Source organism: Felis catus, chromosome D4 (assembly GCF_018350175.1).
Source record: "Felis catus isolate Fca126 chromosome D4, F.catus_Fca126_mat1.0, whole genome shotgun sequence".
NCBI lineage: Eukaryota > Metazoa > Chordata > Mammalia > Carnivora > Felidae > Felis > Felis catus.
The window spans coordinates 2,858,487-2,871,982 of NC_058380.1; the positions used below are offsets into that span (position 1 = coordinate 2,858,487).

At 52.0% G+C, this 13,496-nt stretch overlaps 1 protein-coding gene across 1 annotated transcript in view; it reads right to left on the minus strand.

Annotated features, from left to right (window-relative positions):
• The window catches only part of SHC3 (SHC adaptor protein 3), a 106,216-nt gene that overhangs the window by 14,953 nt on the left and 77,767 nt on the right, over positions 1 to 13,496 (minus strand). Inside the window, exons 10-11 of the mRNA XM_023243220.2 lie at positions 11,271 to 11,426; positions 6,899 to 7,194 (exon numbers count right to left, since the gene is read on the minus strand). Of these exons, the coding sequence (XP_023098988.1) occupies positions 6,899 to 7,194; positions 11,271 to 11,426 (452 nt within the window). The remainder of the gene's footprint in view (positions 1 to 6,898; positions 7,195 to 11,270; positions 11,427 to 13,496) is intronic.

Genomic DNA, 13,496 nt, shown 5'->3' on the forward strand with positions numbered 1-13,496 from the left:
GACGCATAATCTGACCCCGACTCGGAGGACAGCTCAGAAAACCGGACTGAGCAGGAGCCTGCGGTGAGGGGGACTGAAGACACAGGACAGCCCGAGGCGGTGAGGGATTCTGAACGGATCCTTTCCAGTAAAGGCCGTTCCAGGAGCGGCCAGGGGACAGGAAGGGGGTCGGCAGGAGCAGGCCGCAGTGGCGCCATCAGGGCGAAGGCGCGATTCTGTGTGCACCACACTCACACTCGGGGGCCGGGGGCGACGGAGACTTTGGGCAGTGTACTCGCAAATCATTCCGTGGGAGAACGCTGTCCTCTACTTTCAAACACTATTGTCCCCTCTAAAATAACAGACGGGTGAATCGAGATCGGAACAATATTGGTAAACTGTGCAGCGAATACCGGGACCACGGGAGTTCATTACGCTTCTGTCTCTATTTTGTGCTTCAGAAAACACTGAAAGTGCTGTTGACAGAGACAGAGGGTGAGACAGGGAGGTCGCACAGACGCGACCAGCGCTGCTGGGGGAGAGAGGCTTGATGTATTTACAGGCACAGAGACAACCTGGGAAATTAAAATACTCCTCAAAAATTGAAAAATGGGCTACGATTTAGTTTCCACGGAGAATCAAGAAAGGACACCTGTTGGGCCGCCCGGGGGGCTCAGTAGGTTGAGCTTCCGACTTCGGCTCAGGTCATGATCTCACGGTTTGTGAGCTCGAGCCCCGAGTCGGGCTCTGTGCTGCCAGCTCAGAGCCTGGAACCTGCTTCGGATTCTGTGTCTCCCTCTCTCTCTGCCCCTCCTCTGCTTGTTCTCTCTCTCTCTCTCTCTCTCTCTCTCTCTCTCTCTCTCAAAATAAATAAACGTTAAAAAAGAAGAAGAAGACATGAAACCACCGAGAGCAGTTTGAGTACCAGGAAAGGACTCCGAGAGGGAGCCTGAGCCTGGCCGTGAGCACCACCCCGCTCCCCCGGGATTGGGTTGGGCTGTCACTTCTCATCAAAGACCGCAGGTAACATCTGCTTGGTCACGCTTTCCAGGTGTTACACTGGTAAGAAGTGAAAAGACACGACGGCCTTACCCGCCAGCGGCCAATGGCCCTGCTCGTACGTCCCTAGTCTATCCTGCACTCGGACTGGTAAGGCAGCCCGAGTGTGGCTTCTCCCACGAGGCCACTGACCGTCCCCACCGTCTCCATCCCCTTCTTCTCCATGGAGCCCCCGGGTTGAAGGGACAGGCCTGGAAGATGGGGGCCCCGGGATGTGAGTCGCCGAACCAAGGACCCGAGGGGCAAGAGTGGGTGAGTGGGAACTGAGCTCCCTTGGCTCAGACCAGTGAGGCTTCCCATGTCATCTTTTAGATCAGCACCGCCCAGTCTGCCGGAGACAAAGGAAAATTTAAAATAACAACAAGGCTTGTTTGAGTGGAGGGATGGAGGGGGATTATTTTCTTAGTTGCTCTCAGAATAAAATAAAATCCTAATAAATGTGGGGTATTGGCCGGTTGCTGTTTTCCGATGTCCTGAATGCAAAGCCCCGGCACGTGCTCTCAATGTGCCACGTTCCCGAGACCGCGGTCAGGAAGCCCATGGAACACCCAGCCACGGAACAAGTGCAGGTGTGCTGGAGGTGTGGGTGCCGGTGCAGGTACAGGTGAGGTGCAGGTGCGGGTGCAGGTGTGGGTGTGGGTGCGGCAAGCGGCTCATTATAAAGCAAGCACAGCGCCCGGCCCACCCTGCTGGCCCTACCGGCCGAGGGGATGAATCAAGGACAGGTGCCTCCGGGCATAATCTTAGCCTCAAGAGAGCTAACTCACCGTGAGGATGTTCCAGACGCCATCTCTGGCGCTGTTTCTGCAGAGCCCGTCGGTGGGGTCGGAGCAGCTGCTGCCCCACACCTGCCTGGGAGCTCAGGAGCCCCGCCTCCACGCTCCTCGGTCACCCACGTTTCCAGCGACCCCGGGAGCCCTCGTCTTGCACGATCAGTGTGCAGTGGGAAGGCACGCAGGTTCGTACACTCTGCAGTAAATATAGCCTCAGAGCTGTTTTGCATCCTTATTTCTCCGAGTAATCTGTTCTGCCAAGTTTCCCCCTTTATAGTCAGGGACCAACCAATTACTATGAAAATCAGATGAATAAATATTGAAGAGAATGTGTTCATCGTCTATTTTGGTGTCCTAACAGCAAGGAAGTGACATTACGTTCGTAATTAAGTCTTTCTCAGCTGAAGCTCTCCTCCACTGGATCAATTAAATTAGATCATCAGATCCAGCAAAAAGCCTCCCCAAAGAACACTTATCAGTTGGTGCGACTGATTTTCTCTGAGGTGACAGATTTCCCCTTAGAAATTAAAGTCTTGTAGACAGCACAGCTGGGGTCGTGGCTTACAAGAACACCTGCTTCAACCACATTCCTTCAGCTTCCTTCCCTCCCACCTTCCAAATTATCTTAAAAAAAAAAAATGTTTGCAAGTAGGCTCCACCCCCAAGGTGGGGCTTGAACTCACAGCCCTGAGATGAAGCGACAGGTGCTCCACCAACTGAGCCACCCGGGTGTCCCTACACGTTACGTTGATACTGGTTTGGGAATGCAGAATATATTAGTAGTAGTACTACATGTCCTTTTTTGAGAGAGAGAGAGAGAGAGAGAGAGAGAGAGAGAATCCCAAGCGGGCTTCACGCTCAGTGCTGAGCCTGATGTGGGGCTCGATCCCTTGACTATGAGATCGTGACTGGAACAAGAGTCAGATGCTTAACCGACTGAGCCCCCGGACACCCCAATACGTGTCGTTTCGTAATCATCAATCCTTTGTCTACAAGGACTGAGTATATGACCCATTAACCGTCTTTGCTCTATGAGATGGCGAAACGTGGCTAAACTGTTAACTTCTCTTTTCTCAACAATACCTAAATGTTGCAACTGAAATCTTCGCATTCTCTTAGCCTTGCTCAGGTGTTTTCTTTCCTATTTTGTCTCAGAAAACAACAGATGGATTAGTAGCAGCCCTTGCAAAGGGAAACCTCTCTGGGCTGATTCTGTTTAGAGACGCCTATCTGTGATGAGGCATCTGTAGCAGCAGGGGACCCTCAGCTCCCACGTGGCCTGCGGGGGCCCTCGGCTCCCGTAAAAGCCCGAGGTCGATCGGCGCCATCACGTGCTCGTAAAACACCTACTATGTGCCTGGCACTATTCTACGTACTGGGACTAAGGCTGCCACCCTGACAGGGATGACAGGGCAGTGCAGGGAACCAGTCAGCGAACCAATGAACAAATAAATGAGTGCTTGTGTGTGACAAGGCCTTGAAGGTCACAACGAATCGTGGTGCGGAAACAGGGGCTCTCCAGGACACTCTATGTGACACACGAAGAGGGACGGCCTCTCTGATTTGCAGCCGCCCTAGCTTGTTATAAGGTGACTATACCCCTGGTCCCCAAACCAGACCAGCATACACGAGCAAAAGGCAGCCAAGGCAACGAAGACCGACCCCACGGGTGAAGGGCAGCCAGAAACACCCAAGAGGAAGTGTCGGGTGCCCAAATCCCGCAACGCGGTCCGTGACGGCTGCGTCAGGACCAAGCAGGGCATGTGCCAGGACGCAGCGTCAGAAGGATCTGCCTGTGTAACTGCCCCCTCCCCACGTTAACAGACTCCAGAAAAAAAACCCCATGATTATTGTACTATTTCAGCTGGTGCTGAAGCAGCATTTGACAAAATCCAATACCCATACGTGACAAAAGCAATCCGGGAACTAATTTCTATGAATTCCACACAAGCAGAAACTGTCCTCTTAAACCTGCTCACGGACGTATCCCAGGTGTCAAAAGTAGGGCCCAGATTTAGCAGTCACTTGGTGCACAGCTGTTGAGCGACTGAATGAATCAGAGAACGAAGTCGTCTCTTCGGCTGATGAAGACAATCCCCCAGAGCTTACGTCACCCTCAGTAGAACAAAACTCGCCAACATCCCCTTTCAGGCTGGGGACGAGACGAGGACGCCCTCTCCTGGTGAACGCTCCAGGGCGCCCCGGTGAGCGTGCCACGGGGTCAGAAACCGGAAGGCAGGAGAGGCGACTGTCCACGTGTGCCACGGCCTGACCGCCGTTCCGGTAACACCGCTGCCATCGGCAAGATTTCTGGGCACAAGATCATACCACATTCCTCTCCCTGCAGCAGTCACTGTTGAGAAAACGTGGCCAAAATCACACACCGCTTGGGCCAAGAATTCAAACCAGACACTCCAGGGAGTAACCAAACAAAGGAAACACAAGAACTTTCCGGAGAGAGTTTTTAAATTCTGACAAGGGACAGCTTAAAACTAAGTAAGTAGAGACTCATGCCATGTTCGTGGATGCGATGATTTAATGCTGAAAACCGTCAGCTCTCCCTGAAATTAATCCGTGAACTCAACACCGGTCCTACCAAAATCCCAGCACGCGTTTTCGGTGGGGGGATAAACAGACTCCAAAACCACAGCAAAGAGGAATAGAGGTCCGAGAACAGCTTAAAAAGAGAATGCTAATAGGAGTTGCAAGAGGAAGGACTTACACTGCCACATGTTAAGACCGTTTCAAAGCCAGAGTGACCACGCGATGTGGTACTCATATCAGGACTAAACAGTCCGCTCAACAGGACAGGGCAGACTCTCGAGAAAAACAAGGGACACAGAGCACCGAGAACGTTAACTCAAGGCGCATCCATAGGACAGAAGCCTGGCTCACCACCTGGAGATTTAAGGGATGCTGGGTCCCTGTCTTATGTCACTGTCAAAGTAACTCTAGTCAGAATTAGAACCTAATTGTGAAAAATAAGCAAACACAGAAGTCACAGAGGAACAATGTGCATCTATGACTGCAGGTCAGGAAATCTTTTATGTTTACTTTTCAAATGTTTCTAATGTTTATTTATTTATTTTGAGAGAGAGAGAGTACGAACAAGGAGGGGCAGAGAGAGAGGGAGAGACAGAATCCCAAGCAGGCTCCGCACTGTCAGTGCAGAGAGCCCGATGCGGGGGCTCAAACTCACAAACCATGAGATCACGACCTGAGCCGAAATCAAGAGTCAGATGCTCAACCGACTGAGCCACCCAGGTGCCCCATGAGGAAATCTTTTAAAACTCAAGACCACAGGGGCACCTGGGTGGCTCAGTCGGTTAAGCATCTGACTCTTGATTTCGGCTCAGGTCATGATTTCATGGTTCATGGGTTTGAGCCTTGCGTCAGGATCTGTGCTGATTGTGGAACCTGCTTGGGATTCTCTCTCTCCCTCTGCCCCTCTCCCCTGCTCTCCTTCTCTCTCTCTCTCTCTCTCTCTCAAGTCAAAACAAAACAAAACAAAACTCAAGGCCATAAACCATAAAAGGGAAACTTCCATTTGATGAAGAACATCACAGACAAAATGATCAGATGGGGGGGAAAAATGGGAGGGTTCATGTGGAAATTCTATGGCTGAGAAACTCAGGAAGTGAGCTGGGTGAGAAGATCAGAAGAGAAGCAGGGGGGAGGTGGGCGCGTAACATTTACTGGAAGAAGCTGCGGACACGCGGTCGTAGGGCGACACTGGGACATGCCCTTCCCCGGAGTCTTGGACTCGCCCCGCAGGGAGGACGATGTCAAGGAGGCTGAGGGAACCCTGGTGCATGGCCGCCGTGCCCCCTGGTAGTCCAGCCGTTCTGGAAGCGAATGCACAGCCCTGGCGAAACCAAGTGTGCGCATGTCCTATGACCAAAACCCCGGTCCCGGGATGTGCCCCAGAAAGACCATCGTGGGCGCAGGGAAAATGCACGGAGACTTCGTAGCACCTTCAGCCCTGCATGAGAATGTTCCACAAGTGACGTGTGGCCGTGGAGGGGGGCCGCTGGGCCGCCCACCCAAGCGACGATCCCGTGTACAGAAAGCACCACAGACAGATCTCAAAAACACATGCAGAGTTTGACATGGGATCTGAGGGGCAGGACCGTGTTAGCAACTTCCTGAGATGCACAAACACACAGTGTATCTTCTTCCTGACGTACCTCCGTGGGAAAAACCACACAACCGTAGAAGGTGGATTGGAAGGATTCACATTACGTTCCTAGGGAGGGGGTTGCCCAGGTGGAGAGGGGACAGGGGCACGGAGACGATGTCCAGAGAGCCAAGGTGCAGACGCCCTGGAGCAGCAGATCATGTGACGTAACAACTCTCCCCTCCCCCACCAAACACAGTTAAACTGCGTTCAAGTCCAACCAAAGACGGAGGCTTTGTCCCTACCCATCGATCAGGACAGGCCATGTTCTAATCTACTGTTCGGATAACTACCTGCTTCTGTGTTTTCACTGGATAAAAGGTTTTACACAACAATCTTGGAACTTATTTAATGGTTCAGTTAATGTAATTATGTTTATTAAACTTAGCAGTTCTTAGACTGTGCCAAGATCAAGTCCAATCTATTTACTGACTGGAAGACGGGAAATTCAGTCAGACCCACACGGTTCATCAGACACGACTGTACCACCAAGAACGGCCACACACACTGTCCCCGAGTGGGAAAGCGGGAAGCTAATTAAGAGGGGGTCTGTTTACTGCTTCATCACGTCTTCTACTCTAGGAACTCTAGGAGACACTGGAGATCGATATTAGAAGCCCAGGAACCCTGCACTTCCTCATCCACTATGAATGGATTAGACAGGAAAACTTTCCGTTTTTGTACTTATTGTAAAGGACGTCAGAGTTAAAGCTTTTGCCCTGGGCCCTCGTGAGGTTTCCAAACGTGAGCCAAGCGCAGGCCTGTGTGCCTGGGCGGCCGGGTCCCCGAGAAGTGGCCGCCAGGACGTCAGCAGGTGCGCACAGGCAGCAGAGGGAAAGTGTGGTCACCCAGCACAGAGGCCAAGGGGAGACTGCTCTAAGGAGGCAGGTCATGTCCCGCCCGTGCTCACCGTGCCCTCCGGGTCCACGAGCAGCAGGTGCTTGGCCTGGCCGTTGTGCATGCCCGTGAGGACGAAGGAGCCCGGGTTGGTGGCGCTCTTCCTGACCAGGAAGTCCCCGTCGTTCTTCAGCAGCCCCTCGGCCTCCTTCCGGCTCATCTCCCCTTGGTACCAAGGCTCCCCTTCCAGCTCCTCCAGCATCTTGGCATCGGGGGCTCTGGGCGTGACAGGGCTGATGCACTCCACGGAGGCCGCCTTGCTCAGCACAGGCCCCGAGGACTGGTTCCTGAGAGCGTCTTCAAAGGGTTCTGTCAACAGCAATTGCCAGCAACAAGTCAACCCCACGAAGAGCAAATGATAACATGCACAATGTGATCTCGGTGGAAAAGCCGAGGCAACTTCCACCAGAAACAAACCTAAAGAAAGGTGACTGGCTGGTACTATTGACCGTGTTTGGAGGCACAGGCCGAACCCCGGCACGACTCTTTCTGACGAGCCTGCGTTCCCAAGACGGCTGGGCGCTGCGCCTCGTGCCAAGGACTCAAGCACACCCTCTGTCTAGCCGGTCAGAATGACTTCACTTTTGCACGCTGCGAGAGGCCGTGCGTATCGCCCTCCATCTACCTTTTCTGGGACATCGGCTAGCCTCTTAATAAACCTGTTTTCTTCTGAATGGAAACCTGCCATTGCTCCTGGAAAATATGCAGAGAAAAGGACAATCTGCAAACTTAGAGTCACTGCAAAACCTATACCCAGCCCATCACACGTTTGTTTCAAAACCTTGGCATCAAGGTAAATTTTTCAAAGAGAAGAAAAGTGACATTTATTGGGTGCCTTTTGTGTGACGTGGCCCGAGTTAGGAGCCCCACCTCTCCTTGGCCTTCGCTCGTTTCTCTGTGGAAAAAAGCTCCTGTGTGGGCATCTGAGACCCGGCATGACCACAAGCCCCCCAAGGACACACTTCCCACCCCGGGGTCAGTGAACGGTAGGTCCGCTGCTCTAACAGGAACAGACACAGCAGCACAAGAAGTCGCCAGGAACATCTAATTAAACCTCAAAATGAGGCAATGTGTACGAAAGTGCCGAAGACGCCCACGGCACCACACAAGTGTCAGGTGTGAGGATGAGCACATGGGACCACGTGGCCAAAGCAGCACAGTGCCAGCTCCACAAGAACAGGAACAGTTCCCTCCTGGGCACAACGACGTCCCCACACTCCAACATCGTCCCTGGGACGTAGTTCGCGCCCTACACGTATTCAACAAATGCTGCAGAATAAGACCAATTATGAGTAGAGGGTGGGCAAAAGCGAGGTGAATAAATGAAACCCAAGTCGGGGTGTTTTAACACTTGTTAAATCATTTACAGACCTGAGAATACAAACAGGTTAAAACTATTGCCCAAAATTAGATTTTCTGTTTTTATCCTTTTTCTTCCTGATTACCTGGAGTAGTTAAAAGTTGTATTATACCATTTCTGCACCATCACCACCACCATTATCACTATCAAGACCATCACTATTGTCACCACCATCATTAACCTCATCATCACCATCACCACCACCATTATCACCATTGCCACATCAGCACTATAACCATCATCACCACCACCAACATCACCACCACCACCACCACCATCACCATCACCATCATCACCATAATCACCACCATCACCAATCATCACCATCACCACCATCAACATCACCATCACCATCATCACCATCACCACCACCACCACCACCATCACCATCACCATCATCATCACCACCACCACCATCATCACCACCACCATCAACATCACCATCACCATCATCAATCACCATCACCACCACCACATGACCATCACCATCACCATCATCATCACCACCACCACCATCATCACCACCACCATCAACATCACCACCACCATCACCATCACCACCACCACATGACCATCACCATCACCATCACCATCATCATCACCACCACCACCATCACCATCACCACCATCAACATCACCATCACCACCATCAACATCACCATCATCATCATCACCATCACCACCATCATCACCACCACCATCCATCATCACCATCATCACCACCATCACCAATCATCACCATCACCACCATCAACATCACCATCACCATCATCACTATCACCACCACCATTACCATCACCACCACCATCATGACCATCAACATCACCATCATCATCATTACCATCATGACCACCACCACCATTATCATCACCACCACCATCATCACCACCACCATAATCACCATCACCACCATCATCACCACCACCATCATCACCATCACCAACATCATCACCAGCACCATCATCACCACCACCACTACCATCACCATCACCACCATCATCACCACCATCACCATCACCACCACCAACATCACCATCACCACCACCATCATGACCATCAACATCACCATCATCATCATTACCATCATGACCACCATCACCATCATGACCATCACGATTGCCACCACTGCCAAAGGCACCAGGAGAGGCACCATCACCATCATCACCATCAACATCATCATCACGTCACCAACCATCATCACCATCACCACTACCATCAGCATCAGCATCACGATGAGCACCATTAACTATCACCATCTTTACCAATGGCACCATCATTATTTCACACTAGTGGTTTAAGATAAACAACACAGACTGCTGGCTTCATTTTTTTCCATACCTTTCAATAGAAACTAGCCTCTCCAGGGCCCTTTCTTCTTCTATTATGCCCTTCTCTAGTTTTGGAAGCAGGTGTAGAAAGTGATGGATGACCAAAGGGAGGCTCTGGTTCTCATTTTTCCCATCTCAAATCCACACCTTATCTAACTCCCCTTGGGCTCTGGGGCCAGGAGCCACTGGTAAATTGACTAGATTAAACTGTCTGACCATAAATACAAGTACCAAATTGCAGCTGGGAGACACCATTACGGCGCAAGCAGAGGCTCACAAAACTACCACTTTGGTCTGCATCTTGGGAAAGTCGCTTCGTACCTCTGAGGCTATTGCCACATTTTTTAAGAGATGGGATTTGGTTAGATGGTGGTGAAGGTGCCTCTAAGCCCTGAGATTCCACAGTTCTTCTGTGTGTGGTGACTTCTGTACACCGAATGGGGTCAGAACGGGAACCCACTGTCTGGGAAACCAAAGCGGCTGAGGAGAAACAGACTCTGGTCGTCAGGACGCCACCTGATCGTGGGAGCACTCCGCCATGTCCTCATTCACATGCGACACCACAAACAGCACACGTCAAACCAGTAAGGCTGCCTTGACCAAGTGGTAAAGTTACTGAACCTCTAGGATTCTCCATTTTCTCCTCTGTAAAATCGTGATAATAATGGAATGGTAAAAATAATAATGGCAGGGACCTGCAGGACTGTTGCAAAAATTAAACAGAACAACGAATGCCCAGCACTTGTTAAATTATCAAGGCATTTCCTCCCCTGTGAAGTTCTCAGGGAACCGCCAAAGCCACATGGGGATGTAAAGCTCTCTGTGAACTCGGAAGCCTCTCTCAAAATGCCTTAGCAACGACTTCCACTCTCGTTACTCAGTTCACGGATGATTTAGCTGTCCCAGTCTACGTGACAAACAGAAGGTCCAGGGCGCACGTTACTACGCTGCTAAGTAGCTTCCTATCACACTCCTCATCCTGGCTTGTTTTTCTTCAGGGCACTTACTGCTACCGGTTACAGCACAAGCTCCAGGAGAGTAGGGATTCTGTTTTGTCTTCCTGTAGACCCCAGTAAGTAGATGAGTATAGACACACACTAGGTGCTCACTGGACAAGAATACAGGAGAGTGTGTGTGCATGCGTGCGTGCACGCGAGAGGGCGTCTCACCATTTCTTGCTTCTATGTTGGTCATTTTCAACAGACCACAGGCCCTGTGATAAGCCATTTCACACTGGCATCCATAGCAACTGATACACTATTTGGCACCTAATGGCCGATTGACATTTAAGTAAATAAACGAATGAGGACGTTTTTGTGTGTATCATTTATCTCGAGATATGTGCAGACAGATCTTCAAGAGGAAAGTCAGTTCCACACAGAGGGGGAAACTGCTTTGTCTCTGGACTTCAGAGAGAGCTGTCATCCCAAAGCAGAGGTCGGCCAAGTGCAAAGCCTTGAAAAGCCCAAGCATAACCCAGAAAAGTGAGGTGGAGCCATGGCCATGCGGTGGCTTCTGCGGGCCTTACGCGGTGCTGACCGGCCACCACACGCTGGTGGTCCTCTTTCAGCTGGGGCGGTAATTCACATCACTGTTAATCAAAACCCTGCCAGCAGAAAGTATGGTCGCGGCAAAGATTTCAGACAGCGGAAAGCAACCCCGGAAGACAAGAAAACCACACGCGAAAAGAAACCCACTCATGTCGAAGAGGTCTTTCCGCGGGCTGCTCTCCGCGCTGCTGCCGGAGGCCGGTGTGGCCTGCGGCGGGATGTGCTGGGCGTTCACATAAGTGGGGGCTTCTCCGGGGCCCGCGTGAGTTCTCCCTTCCGGCAGACTGTAGGTATCCAAGGACCCTGCAACGAGAAAACCAGCGCTCTTTTCTCTTTTCTCTTACGAGGGGAAGGCCATTCGCGCATCTATCCGTAAGCCACCCAACACTTCATGGAGGCGTTCCTACGGGCTATCTGGTAGCTAATTCTTCTTGTGGGTCCCCACTGGCTAAATCCCCCTCTTCTGACCCTGTCACCACTGTTGTGTTTGGCCGGGACGACTTCCCCGCCTTCATGTCAAGATGCCAGCCCCCGAGGATGGACACCCTGACGGCACGGGCCTGCCCGAGACTCCGGCCCCGACCGGGGTCGGTGAGCGGAGCAGATGCGCCACGGCGGAAGCTGCCTGGGTCCCTCGTCCCCTTTACAAAGCCCCCTGAGCAAGTAGCAGCAGCAGAAACATGAGCCTCATTAAATCGCCTCGTTCTCCCTTTCGGTGTAAGCGGACGCCTCGTAAGTCAACTCCGTTCTAGCCATGCGATGCCCGGCCCCTTCCTTACAAAACGAAGCATCCCGTCATGCCCCAGGCTCCACGCAGGAGGCCCAGGGTGGGCGTGTGTTGGAGGACCCTACCCGGGGGCAGCGCCCCCACGGGACTTCTCAGAGAGAGTGCCAAGGCTGGTCTGGGGCCCGAGGGGTGACGGTGGTGCCTGATCCCACTTGCTCGGGTCGCCACGGGAGCCCTGTCTCTGACGCACTTACACAGACAGACTCTCAGGACCACCGCCCTCTGGCAGCGCTGTCTCTGGAGAGAAGTCACCTTTTACACCCCATGGGCGGCTCAATCCAGTTGGCAAGAGGCCTTCTTAAGCTTTCCCCAGAGCCTGTTGTTGGGCTTGGGCAGCACAGCACTGCGAGAGGACGCAGGTGTCCTGTTAAAAGTCCTTCGTGTGTCTACACCTGTTCCTGAGCATGACTTCATGTTTCACGGGCCGTTCCCGTGTTATGTGTCCTGGTTCCACAGCGGCTTCTTGCCGCTCACGTGTGTGTGTGTGTGTGTGTGTGTGTGCGTGCACATGTGCGTGGCAAGCAAATCAGTCTGTACGAAGGATTTTACAAACTAAGTTTTAAAAGGAGAAGATCAAAAGCCCAACAAGTAACTTTCCTGACGATGGTCCTTTGCCACTGAGACCATGGCAGGTGCCGAGCTGGGGACAGGGGGCATTCACACCACGATGGGGTCACCGAGTGTTAATTTTTGGTAAGGGACAACGGCTGCCAGCAAATTAACAGAGGATATTCTTACCCGATGGAAAAAAGATATTTATTGCTTTCAACTAAGAACTTGAAATTCATTGAGACATATGACCCTCAGGTGCATTTCTACCTTGGAGTCTCTTACGTTGTCTGATCCTGATCTGGCCGGGGTGGGGGGAGGGGGTGGAATGGGAACACACAAGGAGAGACTCATTTTCAAGTGAACCTGACATACTTTTCAATCACAGCCAGCATCTGCTGTAAACAATGTGTCTCCGTTGGTCCTTAGCAGTTGTTGATGTGGTTAAGCACACACGTGTTATAGAAATACTTTTAAATTTTCTTTTAAAGCTTATTTATTTTTGAGAGAGACAGAGACAGAATGCGAGTGGGTTAGGGTCAGAGAGACAGGGAGGCACAGAATCCGAAGCGGGCTCCAGGCTCCGAGCTGTCAGCACAGAGCCCGACGCGGGGCTCCAACCCACGAGCCGCGAGATCATGACCTGAGCCGAAGTCGGACGCTCCACCGACGGAGCCCCCCGGGCGCCCCTAGAAATACTTTTTAAATGTCTATGGAACAGAGGTAAGAACATAGAAAAAAGGCGCTCCTCGCACAGCTCGGACTCTGGTTTGCTACGTGTTTCCTACTGGGAGCTGGAGCTGCGTGGCCGCCTCCACCAGGCCTTATGCTGCACTGAGGGCCCCACACACGGGTCCTCCCTTAGCTCGGGCAGGTGAGGCCGGAAACGGCCTCACGAGGGGGCAGTTCCAGAAATGTATTGTCATCTATTCCCCGGCGGGGATGGCCTCGACATGAAGCCAAAATACGGTCACGCATACGTACGTGGACGCGTTAATCAGAAATCAGAGCTTAATTCCCCGTTGCTGCTTCTCCTT